Consider the following 22,158-nt stretch of genomic DNA (forward strand, 5'->3'; position numbering starts at 1 on the left):
ACTAGGAAGTTATTATTTTGCAGGCTTATTTAATGCTAGTAGCTAGTCAGATCTACAAAGGACTGTGATTCATCAGATCTTCCTTGATCCTCCACTTCATACTTAGCTGACTGAACTATTTCTCCCCATTATTGTGAAACCCTTACCCATACCCTAAAGCTCCGTTGTCTCATTTCACTTTCCTACTTCCTTAACTCTGCTGCATAATCCATCTGCAATTTAAATAAAAGCAGGAAATACCTTTAACTAAAGGGCTGAGTTACCTACGTTACACTAGTAGCACATCCACAGCACTGTGGTCATGCTGGACCGCCCGCAAAAGCCGTATCGCAAGAGAGGCACAGGGCCCACTGCGAGGCCGGGGACAGCGCGCAGGCTTTGCCCAGTGCGGGCAGGACAACGGGCTGTCGGTACCAGCTGAAGTCCTCGAACGAGACACGCAGGCGTGTATCATGTTCGTACACCTACGTTCACCTTTCTCTCCACTATTTCCTTTCGGGGTTTGTCTTCAGCACAAGGCCTACGAAAGGCCCGTCCAGGTCGGCGCGTTTGGTGAGCAAGCTGCGCTCGCCAGCGGAGCGGACACCGTAAAACGCTGGACAAAGGGCTCCGGCCACACCGCGGCCTCCGGCTCCCCACGCCTGCAGCACGGCCCGCTGACGGAGCCCGCCCGGCCGCCCTGGCCTCGGCCTCGGCCGCCGCTGAGGGCCTAAACGCGGTGGGGCGGAGGGCGGCAGCCAAAGGCACCTCAGCGACGCGGGCGCAAGGGAGGAGGCAGGTCTCCCCGCCGGGCCCGGCACTAGCCCCAGCTCAACTGGCGTCCTCCAGCCCCGAGGCGCTGCCGAGCCCCGGCCGCCGCCTCGGCCCGAGGGGGAGCCCCGCGCTTCGGCCCCCCGCCCCCGCAGCGCAGGGCAGCGCAGGGCAGGGCCGGCCCCGCCGAGGGCTCGCCCCGGGCAGGCGGCAGCCCGGACCCTTTTCCCTGAGACACCTCCCGGGCCCTGGCCGCCGCCGCCGCGCCTGGCAGGCGGGCTGCAGGGCCGGGCCGGCCGGCCGAGGCGGAGGATGAAGCAGGTAGAGGCGGCGGCGGGCGGCGCGGTGCGGGGCGGGGGGCGGCGGCGGCTCCCCCGGTCCCTCCCCGCTGACGGGCTCCCCGCCGCAGGCGCTGGTGGACGACACCGAGGATGTGTCCCTCGACTTCGGGAGCGAGGAGGAGCTGGCGCTGCGGAAAGCAAAGATCAGGTAACGGCGCGGGCAGCGGAGCGGGAGCGGGCCCGGGCCGGCCGCGGAGGCCTCAGCGTCGCGGCGCCCGCCTGAGGTAGCCGGGCCCGGGCAGCCCTCGCCGCTCCAGCTGGACTGACGCACTGAAATGCAGGCAACTCCCTTTAAACACTTTGATTCCCATTTCTTACAGGGAGGGCGGTGAAGCGTTGGAACGGGCTGCCCGGGGAGCCTCCGTCCCGGGGATGCTCCGTGCCGGGCAGCCAGCTCCAGCTTCCCCGGGCTGGAGCCGGCGAGGCCCAGGGCCCCGCCAGCCGCACCGCTGCCGCCAGCCCAGCCGCTCGGCGCCGTCCTGCCCTTGGAAACGGAAATTTTGCACACCCAAAGCCAACGTATTCACAAAACACACAACACCCAGACAGTGTTTTTGTTAGAGCTGCAGAAGTGGAGAGAGCTCTGGTCTTCAGCAAAACCAGTTGTGCAGCAGAGCGCCCTGGGCATTGCGTCGCACGCCCAGCTGAAGGGAAAGGGGAAGTTATTTGCAATAAAGCTGCCATGTTTTCTTTCCACGGGACATGATGTTACGTGAAATATACTATATCTTATCCTTGTAGCTGTTACCTAAGAAAACCCAACCCATTGATCCATCTTATCTGTCAGGTTAAGCAGTCTACCCGTTACATTACCAGAGGTGTCCCTGCAGCTTTGTCCGCACCGAGGTCCCGGGTGACAGAGCTGTTGTTCCATCTGTGGCTTTTGAAGAATCTCCAGTCAAAGAGTGTCAAGGGAAGAGTTTTATGTCAAAAAGAATTATACATACGCATGCACTCATCAATAATGTATAATCAGCTTTGATTTATATTGCTTTTTTCTTTCCACCTTGCCCCAGTTTACTCTGGTCCATTACAATGTTAATATTTCTTGTAGCTGTAAACAAAGAAAAATAAGACATGTTAAGCCTAACACAAATGTTATCTGAGATGCGCAAACAAGCAATCACGTATGTAGCTTTATGATACAATTACTCTGTTTTACTAGTCTCCAGTGAAGCTTGTCTGCCCTTCCAGTGCATGGGACTTTACAACTACACAATGAGTTAGCCATGACACAAGATTAATATTCCCAGAGTTGCTTTGTTTCTGTGCTTTAGTAGCAGCACACATTTTAAGTGAAGGTTTATATTTTGGTGCAGTCTTGGAGAACATAGCCTAAACTGGGAAATACAGCTTAGGAGTGTGTCTTGAACACACGAGCCACGGATTCAGTCTGTGGGATGAGACCAGAGTTAGTATGACGTAAAACCACCCTGAAATGTTTGTAGGAGGTCCACAGCACCAGTTCAGAGATCTGTACCTACTGGTTCATGGTACTTGATAATATAGACAGGCAAAGTATAAAACCATACTATTGATTGATCCACTTTGTGTAGATACTTATTTGATTAGAGACTGCTCTTCTTTCTTGCCCTCATTGTGACAATACTAAAAGATAATCTCATACTGTGTCCTGGTTTCAGCTGGGATAGAGTTAATTTTCTTCTTAGTAGCTTGTACAGTGCTGTATTTTGGATTTAATGTGAGACTAATGTTGATAACACACTGATGTTTTCAGTTGTTGCTAAGTAGTGCTTATCCTAAGTCAAGGCTTTTTCAGTTTCCCATGCTCTGCTAGTGAGCAGGTGCACAAGAAGCTGGGAGGGAGCATAGCCAGGACAGCTGACCCAAACTGGCCAAAGGGATATTCCATACCATAGAATGTCATGCACAGTATATAAACTGGGGCGAGTTGGCTGGGGGGGGGTGGGGTGGGGGGGGGGGGTGGGGTGCAGATCACTGCTCAGGCATTGGTCAGCAGGTGCATTTTGCATCACTTGTCTTTTTCTTGTGTTTTTTTTTTTTTAATTTTATTTTATTATATTCCTTTTCATTATTATTATGTTTTATAATTGTTAGTATTACATTTTCTTTTACTTTAGTTATTAAATCATTCTTATCTCAACCCACAAGTTTTACTTTTTCCAATTCTCTTCCCCATCCCAGTGGGAGGTGGGGGGGAGTGAGCAAGCAGCTGCATGGTGCCTGGTTGCTGGCTGGGGTTAAACCACGACATACTGAAAAACATTCTGCTATAGAATACAGAAATGAAACTCCTTACATGGTTCACACAGAAGTTTGTTTTTATATTTCTGAAGAACCTTGTGCAAACAAGCCTGGAACACACCCACGTGCTACAAAATTTTGTTGTCTTGTTAGAGAGCATAACAACATGTTCCAATCATTTGTCTTTATCCCAATTTCATGTATCTTGAACTTGGTTAGAATTCGCATAAGCTATAACAAGTTGTGCGTTTATGATTCTCGAAGGTATATGCAAGTGCTCCTTAAAAGCAAAATGTATGCGGATAGTGATTTAGTTAGTGGCTACTTTCATAAGAAGGTTAGGAAAAAAGATAACTTACACCATCTTTGCAGTTCATTGCAGTACCAGAACATTTGATCTGGAACAGTTAAGAGCATATGTTCGCTGCTTCTTCAAATCAGCCAGGTCACACACGATCATCAAGCCAGAGAGCCTGTTTGTTCAAAATTTGCCTAGATATATTTGAAGTACCAGACAGAGGTATAAGAAGTAGCATATAAAGTGCTGCCTTGGCACTTCTGGGCAGGTACTGAGAATGATTCTCCTGTGGCTCAGCAGCATACCTTAGGGTTGACCCAATTTGATTCTTGAATATGGGATGCAACTAAATTCATAACAGCTCATTCCTATCCTAATAGGCATCGTGCTTGCAAACTGAACAGAGCTTATCGTAACAAGATAAATGGTAATCATTTAGCCTTAAGGCTCCCGTTCTACACTATATGGATGTTTAGATGCAACAGGATAACTAAAAGTCCAAGCAAGTGGGTTGCTATGCCTTCAGGAGCAAACGTGTAGTAAGCAGAGCCAGTGCAGAGTTTTAGTTACCTTTATCAGATTTGAATGAAAAAAAAAAAAGTTACCATGTTCTAAAGCCTGTACTGTCTTCCATTAGTACAAGAAATCATGTAAATTTATACAATGATTCCTTAATGCCATTGTATTTCTGGAAATTAGCTTTTAAAAATATTTATAAAGTACAGTTGATTTCAATTCAATATAAATGCCTTCACTTAAGAAAAGCTGTAAAGTTTTTTATTTCAAAAAGGATGCAGATGGTTTAGCTTCAGGTTTTAAAAGACAATTTTATCTATGTGGGATTATCTCCTCATTAAAAATTCTGTTCGTATATGATAGAAGCTATAAGTTTTATTTGAATGGCTGTGAATGAAGAAAATACATTTGTTCTGTTAAGCGAGGAAGTAAATGGTTTATTTACTGGATTCCATTAGCTTCAGAATTATGTTTTTTTAAAAAGCATAAATAGGTAGACATTTTCTGAGATTGAGAGTTGTCTAAAGAATGAGGTACAAATTTTGATATACCTCCATATTCCTCCCCTAGGACAAGAACCTGCAAGTCTGTGTCTTTGGCTTAGCTAGCCATATCCTTGTGAGAGGACTGATATTCTATAGTCTCAATAAAGTGTTTAGCACTGTAATAAATGTGAGCCTCTTGCTTACATACTGTTTTTTTAGTAAACACCCTTCAAAGCTTGATGTTGGAACAGATTATTCAGCATCCAAACAGTAATTCATCATCTGACTTCCAAAATGAAACACTACTTCTCTAAAGTTACTTTCACATTTGAACCACTGATACAGTTATGAAAGCTCAGTCCACCCTGAATGCTTTAGGGTTGTGACTATGAATAGCTTGTATTGGCACAAGATACCACTTGTGTAGCGATGTAGCAAACTCTTACATCATCTTGAACAAGATCAAGACTTGAAGTAGCAAGACACTAACTGTTTTTGACAGTTTACAATATTCCCTCTGCTCCACCCACCCATCTGCTTATGGCAGAAAAAGCTCCTTTCACTTAAAGTGTCACATGTTTAGTTTTAAGTCAGAATTAAGTTTTTGGAAAGTTTGAGGTTAGCATGGGCATAATCAGGAATAAACATAAACTACAGCTGTGTGTCATTCTTGCTTCTCCAGTCATGTGTGTGTAGTACTACAAGCACAATATTGCCATTCTAGAATAGATAATTACTAGAACAGTTAAACAGCTATAGAATAATAATATTACAATAAAGATATAAATATAACTATTACAATTTAATTATAATTTAAGTTTATAATAAACAATTTTAATTGTGTGTATATTATATGTATCATTTTATTATACACAATAATAGAAAAACAAATTTAATAGTTGAATAGTTTATTATGACCTAGGCCATACTACTGTTACTTGTTTACAGAGGTAGAGGAGCTTAATGAGGCAATCGCTGAGTTAAAAAATATTCAGAAAACAAGTTTTATTCACTCAGCTTCAAGGGAAGAAGTTACTTAAATGCAATAGCCTCTAGTTAATTGTCACTTTAAACTAATTAACACAAACACAACTGTACAGAGTAAGTTTTTGTAGTTGGCATATTACCCTGAAAATTGTCCTGTGCTCAATATAGCATTCTCCAACACCCCTGTCTTACTGTACAGGCCAATATTCTATGCCATATAGTTACTTCTACCACTGAAATTCTCCTTTATTTTGTTATGGACAAAATTTAGTGTGATGAGCAAAGCACAAGTGTCTAGTGAAATTAATGAACATTCATTCATAAGAACTGTTAGATTCCCAAATCGTACTCCCTCTGTAAAAGGAAGTGTTTGGTTTCAGACATTACATATGAAGATTCATTTTGTCTTAGACCCAACAGCTATATTTTTTTTTTTTTTTAGTTTCAGAGTTCCTGTTCTTGTTTTCAAAACAGTTCTGAAAGGCATAAGATGTCTCAATTCTTTTGTGCCTTGCAATGCCGATTTATTTCATGAAACGATGAGGATTTTAGGGTACAGTGTTGAACACAACCACTAAATTCCTTCATGCAGTACCAAAGAAACAGGTGAAAGACTCTAGGTTTTGTTCTATCTTTGAGAAAGTTTTGACATGAATAACACATTCCATCTTTTAACTTTAGATTGAAGGTTGGCTATTGGAAGTACTATTGCTTTGATAACGAAGATAGACATCAACATATGAAATAATAGCAGCTACAAACCAAAATACCATTATAGAGTAAAAGTAGTTTTGTTATGTTACATTGTTAGGAAATACTGTAACATTCCTTCTTGTCCCATAACTTCCTAAGTAAGTGCTCTGTGTTGTTTTTTTCTTTTTTCTAGGCACCCACTGGCCACCTTTTTCCACCTGTTTTTCCGAGTGAGTGCTATTATTACCTACTTGTTCTGTGACTGGTTCAGCAACAGTTTTGTTGCCTGTTTTGTCACTATTCTCCTTCTTCTATCCTTTGACTTTTGGTCAGTTAAGGTAAGATGACCCTGAATAGTAATTACCTTTGAAAGTATTTTATGTGCCATTAAATAAAAGAAAAAAGGAAATATGTATACTGATGAAAGTGACAAAGACATTGTGATCTGGTGATTTATTAAATGTCTAACCCATTTAATTAAGACATTTATATATCTTAGTTACTGTTAACTCTTCTCTATGGCTGATGGGAGCTACTAATATGGTGAGAAAATTGCCTTGCCATAGGTAGATTTGTTTGTATGCTTTCCTCCTTAAAAAAAAAAAAAAAAAAAAAAAAAGAAAGTCATACTGACTTTCAGTAACGGATGCCAAAGGATGTCTAAAGCCACAGTACTGTGCCCAGACCCAGCAGGCAGGAGCTGCAGAAGGCTCCTGGGGGCCCAACTACGGCATCAGTGCCCTAACCACATGCGGGCAGGTGGGTCAGGCCAGCCCAGAATCCCAGGGGCTCCACATGTAGAACAAGGCTTTTGTTTTGTAGAAGTGAAGCATTGCTGCATCTCCAGTATACTGAAAACTTCTAGTATTCATCCAGGTGCAGAAATATTTTCTTAATTTGTTTGCTTGATTCCACACAGCTTGCTTGCTTGTAATTAATCTTCCATTTTTTCAGTGTGTTTTTGTTTGCAGTTCTCCTGTCTTACTGAGGAAATTTGTTTATTGGGGGTTTCTCCAACTAACTGACTTAGAAAAGATACATCCTATAATTTCTTACCTAAATCAATGTTATTGTGCTAATCATCATATTAGAAGAGGAGAACAGGCCTCTCAGTTTGTGGTAACGCATCCATCCTTAATGACTGTTGTGCTCAAGCTGGCACAGCTTTTAGAATTAGTTTTAGTATTTGATAAAAGAATATGATTTTCAGACATGCTTGCCTTTTTTTTTTAATGTTAGTCTGACAAGTGGATTATGCTACTGATTAATTCAAATAATTGTTTCTGTCACTAGAACGTGACAGGAAGACTCTTAGTTGGTTTGCGTTGGTGGAACCAGATTGATGAAGATGGAAAAAGCCACTGGGTGTTTGAAGCAAAAAGGGTAAGTATGTTAATAAACAGGCACAGGACAAGCAGAATCCATAGGAAAGCTTGTAAAGCTGATATTATGTCAAATAAAGTAACAAATAGAGCACCTTTGTAGCGGTTACTTTTTGTCCAGCTTCTGTAGAAGATTAAGTAAGTATTCAGCTGCAAGCACACTGGATTGTCACATTCTGGAAGCATTCAGGACAAAACTGGTCTCACAACATCGTCATCATATGCATCAGCAGCACAGATATTCATAGCATGGTACTGTCGGTATGACGTGTTTCTGGTAGTTCTATTATTTTTTTAGCGAGAACATCTTGTAATAAACACATCTTCCCATGGTTAATTGCAACATAGAATCCTCTTCAGGACGGATCTATGTTGAAAGCAGTGTTGAATAGTTCAAATTCAGTATTGTAAAATGAGTATTTTATTCACGCTCATGGAATATGGTGGGGAATAGAACCCAGATCACAGAGCATTCCGATACCGCTAGTGCTCCCCCAAATCACCCTGAGCACAAAAGCTATAAAACGGCACTTGGCATCGCTGCCAGAGTCAAGACCGCAGGTTTTTGCTTTCATTTGCTAACATCCTCTCTACAGCCCCATTCAGGCGAGAGCCTGGTAGAACACCACTTCAAGTGCTACTCACTCGGACATTCCTTTCCAGCTAGTCCAGCCGTGCACACAGCCTGGCTTCTGAGCCCAGTGTAAAATACTGTGGCTGTGCAGGTCTGGAGTGCCCTCTAGCAGCCCTGCGGCCGCTTGCAAGGAGAATGCGGCCGGGCAGGAGCGCAGCCGGCAGTGGGGCTGCGCACCGCTAAGAGGATAACTGATGCTCACGTTCTTCCTGTGATCCAAGCGAAACCTAAAGAGAGAGTATAGGCAAGCCTACATGAAAGCAAAGAAACTAGAAGACCTTCAGAGTTTCTTAGTTCTGTCAAGCCGAGACAGTAAGCAAGAGCTTTCTTAGCACTTAATAGCAATGGTATCAATAAAATGACCTCCCAACCTCAAAATTCCTGTGAGATGAGCAAGCCTAATTCTCCTATTACAGTTTGTTAATTCTAGCCTAGAGGTACAAAGTTGACTCATCTGTATGGGCTAAAGCCTTCAAAAAATTTTGGCAAATGGTAGCTTGATTAACGTGAAAATCATAGTACTGCAAGAAGGAACATGTAATTAGAGTGGATTGTGGTTTTTGTCATGGTTTATCCATGAGGAGTACTTTGTCATGGCAAGGTCCTGGAATACATGCAATTCTCTCACTTTCCAGAGTCAGGCATTCTCCACCTCCTTTGCCAGTCCTCTGGCAACTTTTTAAGATCTCTTGCTTTCATAGAATGGTCTGGGTTGGAAGGGACCTTACAGATCATCTAGTTCCAACCCCCCTGCCATGGGCAGGGACACCTTCCACTAGACCAGGTTGACTGAAAGCCCCATCCAATCTGGCCTTGAAGTTTACCCTCTTGCTTTACAGGTAAATTTGCTTAGGAACATTACAAGTCACTCACCAACAATAAACAGCTAATTCCTGGTGCACTGCTGATGCAGCAGAGGTTTGTCCTTGAAATCCTGTCTTCTGCTGAGGTTTGCTGGAAAAAAAGTAGTTCTTACACTTATGTTCCAAACACCCCTCTCTTTTCTTTGGGATGACTGCAGCCTTTTGTAATCTTGCTCATCAAATTAACTAGCTCTTTTAGATGCAGAGCTCTCAGGTGTATTAACTTTTTTTTTCTCGTAAATAGTGCTAATGCAATGTTACTGTTGGGTAATTTGGGATACAGGTGATACCCCTTTTATTGACTCAGAACATCTGTCTTTTTCTGTAACTGTGAAGGCATAGAACATTATACTCAGGACTGCTGCAACATCACTGGTTTAGAGGGTACATGAAAAAATTAAAGATACCTTGTAATTATTGCATCTTTCAGGGTTTTCTTAGGTAAGATAGAGTAACTTAACTGTATTTACAAGTTGGATGATGTTGTCTGCCTCGTGATGGATGGATGGTTGGATGGATGAGTTATTTTTACATGGAGAATTCAAGATACTGAAAATGAACTAAAAGTCTTCAGTTTTCAGAGTCCACAGAGTTTACTTTTTCCAGTTGTGAAGCTTGTATTTCAGAAGCTAGCACTAGTGGTGGTTGAGTGGTCTGAGGTTTAGAGTGAGATTTTGAATTCTGGTCTCCTAGGAAGGATCAGAACCTGCTGAATAATTCTCTTTCTTTAGGTTCTTTTAAGCATTAGGAGTTAACAGTGAGCCTTTCAGTGTAGATAGAGACATATGGGTTGTGCTGACCTGAAGAAATCTGCAACCAGGGCTTTTTGCAGCCTGCTTTGAGGCTTTTTTTGCTCTCCCTGAAGAACACAAGTAAAGCACCGTGAATAACAATGCCTCTTTCAGAGAGATGCCAGCAGTTACTGTGGTGTCCAACACTAGTATTACAGAAGAGGCATTTTTGAAGCTACAGTTATTAATTTATGGAATATCAGTGGATTTCACAAGCATAACTGAAGTATTAGTTTATGTAATAGAAAACTAAGCTTCATGCAAGATTTAAATTAAGCAAAGATACGGCACGTTTTTAAGAAAATGTATGGAAATGGACACCATTATGAGAATTTCATTGTCTGAGCTGGAACCACCTGATAAATCCTGTGGGGGATCTTTAAAATTTGCTTGTTAGCACTTGCAACAGCTCATTGCAATTTCCACATTAGATACTATAGCTTTTCTGATACTAGACTGATTCCCCCCCCCCCCCCCCCCCGCTTTTGATTTGTGAACTGGGTACATGTCACAAATCTACACTACAGACAGTGAAGTATTCACACTAAAGTTCTGCTTGTAACACTGTCTTCCTGTTTCACACTTTTCTAAGGCCTTGGTAAAGTTTGAATCTAATGTAAAAGTTAACTCACTATTTCTGAATTTTAAAAGCAATTGTCAGTGTAACAGAGCTTTGACTTTAAAATACTACTAATCTGTAGTGTTAGTGGGAGCTGTCATTGACAAAAGGAATAATTCTCTCATTTGAATGTGAACAGAGACTGGAACATTTTGAAAAGAAAATGCTGTCACGTACAGTAGGGCAGCAGGCAGAAAACTTGGCATTTGCTACTTCTCTTCTTATTCAATCTTCCTTCTGTGCATATAATAAGTGAAATTTAGGTGAAGAAGTAATTTTGTCCGTTCTTCCTCCTCTGCTGATTTGTTATTTATTGTGGATTTTGTCTTTGTGACTAGTAGTTTCAATAATTTTCATTCTAGGTGCCTACAATAGCTGCCTCAACTGAAGCTGAAGCTCGAATCTTTTGGCTTGGCCTCATTATCTGTCCAGTTATTTGGACAATGTTTTTCTTTAGCACCTTGTTCTCCTTGAAGCTGAAATGGCTGGTAAGTCTGGGGGTACTGAAAGACCTATGGCTGACGGACAATGTTGGTAGAGGGAAAACCCAGATCTGTTAGTTTTGCAAAAGTCTTTGAATCAAATCTTCCAACAGTACAAAAATTCCACTAACAGCTTCAAGAAATCACAAGGAGTTTTCTGCAGTCAAGCCCTGTGCTCTGGAATGGATTAGTAATTTTTAGCCCCACTTCCACTAGGTTATCAGATGTCAACTCCTTCATCTAACTTGAGAAACTTAAGTGCTTGGCAAAATTACAGACTTCTTTTTAACTGTAGCAACTTACTTTTCCCCAACTTATTTCAGTCAAAGGAAACTAACAGGAGAGGACAAAAAATGAACCAGTGATGCTGGTTTTCAGGTTTTCACATCTCCTTGGGACTTGAATGTTACTTCCTCTTAAAAGTAAGGATTTTAGATCTCTGGTACCATTCCCTTTTGAAAGAACCAGTATCATAGTGCTTAAAACCTTGATAAATTGAGCTATAAGTGTGTATTTTATACTGTATTTATAAGCCATCTAGTCTACAAAAAAAAGAAAAACTTTACACATTTTTCTAAATACAAGAAGAAATTTACCCCATATATTGCATTATGTTAAGATATTTTTGTCTATGAAATCTTCATGTTTTCCCCCGTAAACATTAAGTGCTTCGATAATCACCATAGAATTCATTTTGTCAAGTTCCTAGCCATGCTAAGTACAATTTCTTAATTCCGTTTGAAAAGATAAAAAGTGTCTTGGACATGTGCAGCTACATGACCAGTAATAGCCAAGATTACATTTTATTATTAAATGAAACAGGAAATTCAGCTGTGGGTATGAATCAATTGCAAATCATTAGCTGTTTTCTAGTGCCCAAAATAGCATAGCTAAACAAGCAATAGTTAAAATTAAACCAGCAGTTGTTCTCCACAGTGCCACCTTTTTTTTTTTTTTTTTTTTTTTAAAAATCAGAGATTGTTTGCTAAACTAAGAGCTGATTGGAGAAGGAACCCTAACCAGCCCTGGAGGCAGGTTGCTCAGGTGCTTGTAAAAGGCAAGTTACACAAATGAAAATAGGATAGCTTCCAGGAAACTGTTTCTGAGGCTAAGAAAAACATTTTTTGTAAGCTATTTTATTAGTCAATCAGATGGGTTCTGCCTGCTGCTAAGCCTATAGTACCACAAAAAGATCTAATTATTTTCACTGCCTGTTAATGCTAGATATTGATTGATATCTGTCGATGCTCTTTGTAAATCTGTAAGTTATGGGATCTTATTTGTATATAATAAGGCATTTGTCAGCTAAACAAGCCTGCAGGTTTGCTATGTCTCTGGATGTGAAACTTTCAGATACAAATCAGGCTTAAAAAAAGTGAAATGATTATGGAATCAGTTGAATAGGTCCTTTTTTGAATAAATGCTTTTAGGAAAGTAATGAAGTCTTTCAAGATACAGAATGACAAAAAAAATTTGTATCAATGTTTAGATAAAGAGAGAGGCATTTTGTAGAAAGGAACTGTTGTTTGACATGATTGGATCTCTTTGAAGGTCATTTACTATTGGAAGGAATATCCCCCTCTTACAGCATGTATGTATACCTAAGTAGTATATATACATATATATACACACGTGTGTATATATATTCTATAAATGCAGCCCATAGATAGCAGTGTATTTGTCCCAGCTGAACTTTTGTTTGTCCACAGGCTCTTGTGATAGCTGGGATCTCCCTTCAGACTGCTAATTTATATGGCTACATCCACTGCAAAGTAGGGGGACAAAAAAGCATCAGCAGAGTAACTTCAAGGTTTTTTGTCACAGCGGATGTTCCCAAGAGTAAGTACGGAGTTGGTCCATCAGCTACAGCCCATGAAACATCACATACCGACCTGCCTCATGCTGTTGGTTTTGGCTCTTTCTGGGTCTTAGTTCCTAAAATAACTCCTGGCAGGGCTATCTTGGTTTTCCAATAAGCCTTTCTTGTGGAACTTGCTCGGAGGGGCCATACCCCCATGTCACTTTGCTCTCTATTTGGAAGCCTGCTGAAGCTTCACAGCTGAGCTGCTTCCAAGCCCCAAGAAGAACGTCCTCTAAGTTAAATCCTCGGAGGGATGCCTTCTGAGGTGTTATAATGCCTCTGCTTAGACACAGGTGGGAGAGCGATCTTCAACCCTCAGGCTTCCACCAGGCTCTTCCCTGCTTTTTAGAAAAGATTCCTACATAGTAGGTTACGCTAACACCCACACTTCCTGTGTTCATTCTACAGGACAGACAAGGATGATTTCAGGAGGCCACATTGAAGTACATGGGAAGACAGGCACTAGATAATGAAATAAAGAACTAAAAGGATGAGCAGTAAAAATACTCATTTATGAAAGCTGTTCTTCATATGAAGGTATTTAAGTAAAGCACTTCTACAATTATACCTGCATGAAATAATAAGGATTTTATGTAATTTGTGTTTTAGATTCTGAAAGGTTTTAGAGTCTGTGTTACTTAAAAGTGTCACCAAAAAGCAGTTTGTACAGGCACAAAAACAATGCTTATGGTTTATACAGACCACACTTCCTTAAAAAAAAAAAAATCTGCCAACTAACATGAAACTGTTGGGTTATCTTAACCAAGAATTAGAATGTAATCAGAAGACAATGCTCGTTTGTTTAATTTTGGAACTACAATAAAGAAAATCAAACTGCCTTTCCCTCTTGTACACAATACTGATTTCTCAAAGCTTTGATTCGTCAGTAAAAAGGGGAATTACAATCACAAAAGGCCTCCTAGTTAGTAAAGATACCGAATGTTTATTTTTTGAGTGTTCAGACTTAGGCTCAAGTAGAAGAAAGAACAAAAGTCATGTAGCACATTCACAGAGTACTTGTGTGAAGCAGCTAGTTATGTATAAATAGTTAAAATATCTTACTCTGATACCTGTAATAAATATTGTACTTGTACTGTAATTAACTTGCCTAAACTCTAGTAGGTTTTTATTTTAAAGCTGATGCCAATTATAAAAAAGAGACATGACTGCACTGAATTTCCCTCTAAATACAGATCTTTTCCACTGAAAGATATGCACATGCATAGTACATACATTACATACAATGTCCCCATGTCAGCGAAGCGTATTTTACATTCAGCTTTCTAAATAACATCTTGTATGCACATGTCTTGAAACAACAACTTCATGTTCAGGTCGTTAGTACCATGACACTGGAGGCAGGTTGTTCCTTATGTAACACAGACGAAGACTCAGTTTTACAGCTTTCTAGCAAGTTTTGAGACCACCTGTGAACTACAAGAATCTTGAACTATGGAAAAAAAACTAAGGCAAGAACATTTATATTAAGAATTTATTTGCAATATATAAAAAGAATACATTCCTTCTATCAAATCAAGGCATAAGTTACTTTTCTATAATTAAATGTGAACTACATTTTTATTCCATTCATAGATTAGATACTTTTCTCTTCTTGAAAAGGGTGTTGATCACAGTATTCCTGAATTCCTGCAAAGACAGGGAAAAAGTAATATAAATATTTCAGTTGCACATTAGGAGTTAGTTATTGCTGCATCACTCTGTCCCCTATTGGTACAAATTATCACAAGTTGGGCCTTTATCACAGTGAAAACGGCTTTAGGAATTTCCCAGCTGTTTGTATTTTTAAACTGCACATCACCAGCTCTTTAGGTAGTTTTTATATAGGGGTTTTGTGCAATTACAATTAGAAGTGGAGGCAATAATTAGCCAGCTGTAGCGTACTCAACTATGGTGAGCACCCCTCCTCCACAGGCCTGCTTGAGAATCTTAGAACTTTTCTGTGAGAGCAAGCACACACTCATCTTTTCTGAAAATGAACAATTGAAGCCAAACATTGAAACCAGTTATTAAATACCATTTCATTATCACTTTAAAAGCCTGTCCTAACTGATGCCCGGAAGCAAACATAGTGTTTGCATCTGTTACTTTCGTAATTGCTATGCCCATCTGTTTTTACTATTTGTGGCAGAATAACGTAATTCTGTTTAGCACCTTTACGTATTGCAGAAGCGCTCAGAACTGAGAGGATTCATTTGCACGGTGATTTTCAGACTTACTTTGAATGATATTCCTGTAAGACGATGTAGCTGGAGACTCAGGTGCTTCTGACAAGAAAGACTGGCCTTTGTCACAACTTCTTCCTTGAAGGACAGGTAAAAACATGAAAGCAAAGCAACAGGAAATGATGAACTTTTCTTTATTTTACCCTTTATCCTGCTACCAGTTATACCCTTCCAAAGAGCCACTTGCATCTATTCCTTTTAAGAAGTCCTTATGTCAGTAATGTAACTAGAACTACAGCTTACAGTTTTACAAAGGAATACTATTGGCAGAAACCTTCAGTCATTATTTGGAAGTACTGACCTGTTCCTTGATGTCATTAAATCAAGTATTAATTGGTAATAGCCAGTGGGCAAGGAACCAGGCCTTCTCACTATCCACAACAGAATTTGGGTGGTACCAGTAACAGTGAAGTTAAAGCGCTAGTTTTAATGCTTAATGTCTACAAGATACTATTCTTCATAGTAGTTATGGTTTTACTCAGTCTGCACTTCCAGGTGATTTCACCAAAGAGAAAGACATGTTGTACTTCGAATACGATTATACAGCTGAAAAGATGCATAATCTAATCTTGATCAAGACAAAGTTTCAGGCTAAGGAAATTATCCTAGCGCTTTCCTCTTTTCACACCATGCTATGTTGCAGTTCCAGTAACTTTTGATTAAAAAAAAAGTTGTATCTAAAAGCGGTTATTTACCTAAGAGATAAAATGTTTAATATTCTAATTTATCAGTGTCCAAGCCAGGGTTTTCCAGTAACAATGTCAGTATAGGAGGAAAAACTTGTTTTATATGTAGTGCAATACAGTAACTTTACCTATTTGAGGATCTAGAGGCACTTTACCCAGGAGGGAAACATTTAAGTTCTGGCACATCTTCTCTGCACCTCCAGTAGTTGGGGGAAAGATCTGTGATTCATTCTGGGACAACATGAAAACCAGAGTTAAAATATTGCAATTCTGAGAACGAGGCATTTTTGGAGCAATGTTTTATATACAAACAACATCAAGATAAAAAAATGCTTTAATATACAGATAGCCTTACCTTACACTTTGGACAAATAAAGCCACTCATATTTTCCACAACACCTATGATTGGCAGTTTCACTTTATGGCAGAAGTTGATCTCCTTCCGAACATCCTGAAGTGATACTTCCTACAAGTATTAGGAGACACTGCTATTTTGAGTGGAATGTTTGGATGCCGAAACCCATTAAGTGACATCCTTAGAGCTATTTTAAAGAAAGTTCATAATGAATTATTACTGCTCTCTTCATATTTTGAGGAACATAAACCTGTGTTATGTGCTCTAGCAATAGGACAGGTACAACAGTTCTAGCCTACTGAACGTGGTTGTTTTGAAATCTGACTTGATTCAGCTGTATTTATGTTTTATCTCCTATATTAATCTCTCATCTTTAGTTCTTTAAATGTAACTTTTTTACATTTTCAGTTTACAGAGAGACCGTTGGTATTCTCAATAGGGCAGGCAAGGACAAGAACCACCAGGCTTATGCTTATTGTCTCTTTTCAAATTAAATTTGAAATAGCTTATCATCCCCTCAGACTTTTCGCATATATGCCTGACCTCATTCAGTTCTCCTGTTCCCTTCTCCTTCCTTCACCACCTATCTGATATCGCCCTCACCACTTCACTTCCTTCACATTTTATTCTTTCGGCTGTTGTGGAAATCCTACATGTCTTTTGCTAGTTTGATCTCCTGTTCCTTTCCAAAGCAGGCATTAAAGCCCAAGTTTGAATTTGATGTGTTTTGAGTTTCATCTCTCCAGGGACTGATTTTTGTTTTAAAAATGCACATCACAAAGTTGCCTACTGGAGGCAACAGGCTACTTCACATGGTGTCGAACAGTGCACATCTTATCACTTCAAAACTAAACTTCTTACTGACTTCTGGATATTAAGCCGTTGGCAGGTAAATTACAGTTTGCAATGATGCAAACTCTAATCTTGAAGAAGGAACTGAAATACTGCATTTCCCTTCACCACACAGATCACGAAAGCTTTTGGTTGTGAATTGCTCAGTGGTTTTAGTGACCCACTCAGATCCCCTACTCCACTGAGACACCCATTTAACTCATAAACCAGCCAGCTATAGGCACAAAACAATAAAGTCAACTCCCTTAGATTCTGTACCATCATTTCTCTCAAGGTAAATAGAGACTCTAAACCAAGGATTGGCTTTAACTGCCACGATGCTTCTATCAATGGGAATTAAGTTCTCATACCTGAGGGGTAGTGATTATAACAGCACCATCTATGTGCGCTGCACTGAGATACTGCACAATAGATAAGTGTTCATCTGATGTTCCTGGAGGCGTATCTACAATCAGGTAGTCGATTTCACCCCAGTCCACGTCACGAAGAAATTGTTTGATCAACCCTAAAAGAAAGGATAAGAAAGTGGAAGGGAGAAAAAGTATCTCCCTGTGTTTCAAAGTTTAGGGTCTACTTCAACTTTTATAGTCTAGGCATGCAGACTCTTCTGACTTGTCAACTTAAGTACAGAAATGCTTGTTTTGCCAAGGCTTTAAAAAAAAATAAATACAGAGTTGAGCTTCTAACTTCATCAAATGAATATGTTCAACTAAAGAAAACAGGTAACCATTCACTCATTTTTTCACATAGCTTACTATACTATACTTACGTTATTCATTAATGTCCTGGTTTCAGCTGGGATAGAGTTAATTGTCTTCCTAGTAGCTGGTACAGTGCTATGTTTTGAGTTCAGTATGTGAAGAATGTTGATAACACTGATGTTTTCAGTTGTTGCTAAGTAGTGTTTAGTCTCAAGTCAAGGATTTTTCAGCTTCTCATGCCCAGCCAGCGAGAAAGCTGGAGGGGCACAAGAAGTTGGCACAGGACACAGCCAGGGCACCTGACCCAAAGTGGCCAATGGGGTATTCCATACCGTGTGACGTCCCATCTAGTATAGGAACTGGGGGGAGTGGGGGTGGGGGATCGCCGCTCGGGGACTAGCTGGGTGTCGATCAGCGGGTGGTGAGCAATTGCACTGCGCATCATTTGTACATTCCAATCCTTTTATCATTACTGTTGTCATTTTATTAGTGTTATCATTATCATTATTAGTTTCTTCTTTTCTGTTCTATTAAACCATTCTTATCTCAACCCACGAGTTTTACTTCTTTTCCGGATTTTCTCCCCCATCCCACTGGGTGGGTGGGGAGTGAGTGAGCGGCTGCGTGGTGCTTAGTTGCTGGCTGGGGTTAAACCATGACAATTAAACAAGCTCGTGATATTAAATCTTTCAAGTACATACATTATTGTTGAAAACGCTTGATACATACCATTTTTTTTTGGTCCCCTCCAGATGACAGCATCATCAGGACTACTAAGCAAGAACCCCACTGACATTACACCTAAGTTTTCTTCAACATACTGAAAGAGAAGTGCAGAAACTCAGTAGAGCATACAGAACAGTAAAGAAAGAGTAGAGAAACCAACTCTAACCCCAGATTTTATAGAAAAAGTTGGGAGGCAGGGGGCGGAGACATTAAGAAAATAAAGGCAGACAACCTTATGCATCTCTTTTATCAAAGGCCATTAAAACCTACAGGTTTTGTGCAACGCTCACCAACTACATTCACAGACTGAAAAAAATCCAGTTGTAGTAAGATTTACAGTGGTTTATGAAATCACTGGAGAGAAGGCTAAAAGCAACCTTCCCTCTCAGCATCAAGCTGTCTTTTTAACAGCATACACAAGCAAAAACTTTCCCTGCATTTTCTAAAGATTAATGAGGGTTTTTTTGGGGTTTAAGACACTTTTTGTCTGTCATTGAAAAGGTGACATACTATACAGCTGTGTGATAACCAAAAACAATGAAATGAAGTAACTTATGCTTATTACCTATAGTCTACTAGGAAAATCAGTAAACAAGAGACGCTTAAAATAATAAGGTTATTTTAGAAATATTGTATTATTGTGATTAACAAAATAAATTTAACACTCTGATCTATATAGCCTGTATCCAGATTCTACAGAATCTAGATATTTACGTCATTACAAAAAGAATTAATAGAAGCACCCTCTGCTCCTCCCTCACTCGTTTTTCACCTTAGAAGACAGTGCCCAACCCAAACAAACCCAACAAACTTTCTGAAACAGCTACACCAACTTACCACTGGAGACCATCCTGATCCACTCTGATGAACCTGAAAATAGAAGTGACACATAAAATTATGTTAGAAATAAGTACAGACATTCATGTGTTACGTAATGTAAGTCAAAACTGGGTAAATAGATCTCCTGCCTATAGGTACAATACTGCTTTACTGGAGCAGCTGAGTTAAAAACTGCAGAAGGGCCAGATCTCCATTAGTAAGTGAGTAATAACTGTTCAACCTTTTTGCAAGAAATGTACCCATGACTTTATATATTTATATAAAATATTCTAGCGCTGATAAAGAGCATCATGCTAACATTACTTAAGTTTTAAGTAGTCATGAATATGTGGCCAATATGCAGCAAAAGTTAAGTTTGCAGAACTGGTCATCCTGAAAGCAGACAACTCTTTTTACAAACTAAATTATGCTGAACTTCTCCATCTCACCTTCTTTATTTCCCTACCCACTGCCACACACATTTCCCAATAAGCAGTCCTTTTACAAGCTTTAAATCTACAAAACCCTAAAAAGTTAATGAAAAATTGAGCAGAAATCCCTTAAACAACATGTTTGAGCATTCACTTACCTGTTCTCCTTCTAGACCCATCATTTTAGGGATCGATGGCCCACAGATATCTATGTCCAGCAGAGCAACCTGGAAGACAAACCAACCAACCCACCCCACTGGAAACAAGCTTGCGCAGGACTGTCTCCAAAGTCTAAATCGCGCAACGAAAACACGCGAGCGCCCTTAGTACACGAGCTAAGTTCAAACCCTTAACGAAAAGGGGAACACGATCAGTGCGGTCGTGCCCCTGCTTGGTTGTGCCCGGTGTGCCTCCGGGCTTCAAACCGCAGCGGCCGGCCAGGCCAGCCCGGCCCGCCCCGCGCAGCCCACCTGCTTGGCCTCGTCTGCCGCCAGCCCGTGAGCCAGGAGGGCGCTGAAGGTGCTCTTCCCCACGCCGCCCTTCCCGGAGAGCACCAGGATCGTGTGCTTCACGGCGCGCAGCCGCTCCCGCAGCTCCGCCGCCTCCGCTGCGGACGACACGGCCGCTGTCACCCCGGGCCTGGCCCCGCCCCCTCCGCACGCCCCGCCCCGCGGCCCCGCAGCGCCCGCCGCCTCAGGGCCTCCCTCACCCGGGTCCGGGGCAGCGGCGCCGGCCGCGCAGAGCCTCTGGTTGGGGCATCCCTGGCAGGCGGCGGCCCTGCCCGCCTGGGCGCTGCTGGTCCCTGGGCAGTCTGCAACGGACGAGAAGAGCTGGAGCACGACTGCCGGCGGCGGCGGCGGCGGCCGGCCCGCCCGCCCCGCAGCGCCCCTCACCCTCCGGCCGCGGCCCGCCCGCCGCCTCAGCCATGGCGCCCGCTGCCGCGTCACCCTCCGCCGGGCGAGAGAGAGGCGGGGCTACGGAAGGGAGCCGCGTGCCGCGCGCGCAGGCGCCGGCGGCGCCGGCTGCCGCCAGGGGGCGCTCGTGGGCGGCGGCGCGGGAAGAAGCGGCGCCGCCGCGCGCGCGGGTTTGGCGGCAGCGGGTGGGTGTGTCCTTCCCCGGGGGGGGACGGGAGCGCGGGAGCGCGGCTCCGCCCCGCCGCCGGTCTGCCGCCGGTCCGCCGCCGCGCGGGGCTCGCCCTCAGCCGGGCAGCGCTTCTGCGAGCCGGCGGCACCGACCTCGGCACAGGGCTGGCACGTAGGCAGCCGAGAGACCGCCAGAGACCGCCGGCGGACGAGCTAAAGGAGAGACCTCATCGACGGCAGCGCGTCTTTAAAGCCACGTTGACTTTTCTCCGCTGGAACCGCTTTAGACAGCGGCACTCGGCGGTGGTGCCGCAAACCCACGTCGGTGCCAAAACCTGGATGTTAACGGAGGCGCCCGCGCAGCCAGCCCAGCAGCTACCGCGGGCGGCCGGCCGCTCGGAGGAGACGTCCTCCCGGAGCCGGGTCGGGTTAGTTGGGAGCACGGCGTTGTACAGCCGGCAAGGAAAGTACTGCGGGTTAATACCCTTCGCTTCTGTGTTGCAGAAGTTTTATGCCTAGGAGTTTATGTATCATTTCAGTAAAATCACGCCATTGCTATATTTCATAGCAATTTGGAATATATTCCAATTTCTGTACCTCACTGGTAGACAATTTCTATTAATTTAACGGGTACATTCATTTGGAAGATTATTCTACCTTAACTTGGCCAATCAACTTCTGAGCAACCAGACTGCCACTGTATTTGGTACGTTAAAATTAATGAAATACATTAGTAACAAATTAATTTTCCAAACAAAAAGCGTGCACCAGCTTGTCATGTAAGCTGGACCTTATTACCGGCCACCTTACCCCATCACTGCTCCCTCTCTGTCCCTCCCATGGCTGCCTGCGCACAGCCTTGTCCTCCCCTTCATTCGTAACATCACAGCCTAGGAACTGAATTACAGATTGCAAACATCGGTGATTATTCCTCATACTGCTCATCAGCCCAACACAAACTGACAGTACACCTGACTAAAAGCTGTGTGTGTGCAGACTGCAATTGTAAAACTGCATCACCTGAAGAGACCAACTGAGAATCCCCAACAGGGGATACCTTACCCACATTCAGCAAAAGACAATTCCTGCCTGAAAATGCTTCCAATCTACATAGAAATGAGCACTAAATCACAGAACCATATTTAGTCTTATGAGGAGGAAAATGGTTTTCCAAGATCTTTGACAATCTTTTCACCTTCCCTTCATTTTCCCATTACCTATGTATAAAGTTCTCACAGTACTGCTACGATTAAAACGGTGCAGAGTCCCAACCATTGTAGATGCAGCAACAGCCATCTCAACGGCTGTTACATGAGTAAAGCTTTGGTGTTCAGA

General features: G+C 42.3%; 2 protein-coding genes across 3 annotated transcripts; one reads left to right on the forward strand and one right to left on the reverse strand.

Annotated features, from left to right (window-relative positions):
- The first annotated feature begins 740 nt into the window (after positions 1-740).
- Positions 741-13,771, forward strand: TVP23A (trans-golgi network vesicle protein 23 homolog A). The gene is made up of 7 exons (XM_052772686.1): positions 741-1,071; positions 1,160-1,239; positions 6,490-6,634; positions 7,590-7,679; positions 10,948-11,073; positions 12,777-12,906; positions 13,337-13,771. The coding sequence occupies exons 1-7, from the start codon at positions 1,063-1,065 to the stop codon at positions 13,396-13,398; spliced, it is 642 nt and encodes a 213-aa protein (XP_052628646.1). The 5' UTR covers positions 741-1,062; the 3' UTR covers positions 13,399-13,771.
- Positions 13,772-14,402: 631 nt separating this feature from the next.
- On the reverse strand, positions 14,403-20,699 carry NUBP1 (NUBP iron-sulfur cluster assembly factor 1, cytosolic). 2 transcript variants are annotated; one of them, XM_052772684.1, is made up of 11 exons: positions 20,635-20,699; positions 20,451-20,552; positions 20,212-20,348; positions 19,900-19,968; positions 19,329-19,361; positions 18,495-18,585; positions 17,415-17,569; positions 16,213-16,323; positions 15,986-16,088; positions 15,166-15,249; positions 14,403-14,575 (listed from the first exon to the last, which is right to left on the reverse strand). In XM_052772684.1, exons 1-11 carry the CDS (start codon positions 20,666-20,668, stop codon positions 14,523-14,525), a joined length of 972 nt encoding a protein of 323 aa, XP_052628644.1. In that variant the 5' UTR covers positions 20,669-20,699; the 3' UTR covers positions 14,403-14,522. The 2 variants fall into 2 exon arrangements, with proteins under 2 accessions (XP_052628644.1, XP_052628645.1); XM_052772685.1 differs by lacking the exon at positions 19,900-19,968.
- Between the last annotated feature and the right edge of the window lie 1,459 nt (positions 20,700-22,158).

This window comes from Harpia harpyja, chromosome 21 (genome assembly GCF_026419915.1).
Source record: "Harpia harpyja isolate bHarHar1 chromosome 21, bHarHar1 primary haplotype, whole genome shotgun sequence".
NCBI lineage: Eukaryota > Metazoa > Chordata > Aves > Accipitriformes > Accipitridae > Harpia > Harpia harpyja.

Excerpts from the sequence above, each read along its gene's own strand:
- TVP23A (XM_052772686.1), top strand. Across the intron at positions 1,240-6,489 it reads CTGCGGAAAGCAAAGATCAG|GCACCCACTGGCCACCTTTT; the intron begins GTAACGGCGCGG and ends TCTTTTTTCTAG. Across the intron at positions 11,074-12,776 it reads CCTTGAAGCTGAAATGGCTG|GCTCTTGTGATAGCTGGGAT; the intron begins GTAAGTCTGGGG and ends GTTTGTCCACAG.
- NUBP1 (XM_052772684.1), bottom strand. The coding sequence starts at position 20,668 with ATGGCTGAGGCGGCGGGCGGGCCGCGGCCGGAGG. Across the intron at positions 20,349-20,450 it reads CGCCGCTGCCCCGGACCCGG|CGGAGGCGGCGGAGCTGCGG; the intron begins GTGAGGGAGGCC and ends TGTCGTCCGCAG. Across the intron at positions 16,089-16,212 it reads TTATTTGTCCAAAGTGTAAG|AATGAATCACAGATCTTTCC; the intron begins GTAAGGCTATCT and ends ATGTTGTCCCAG.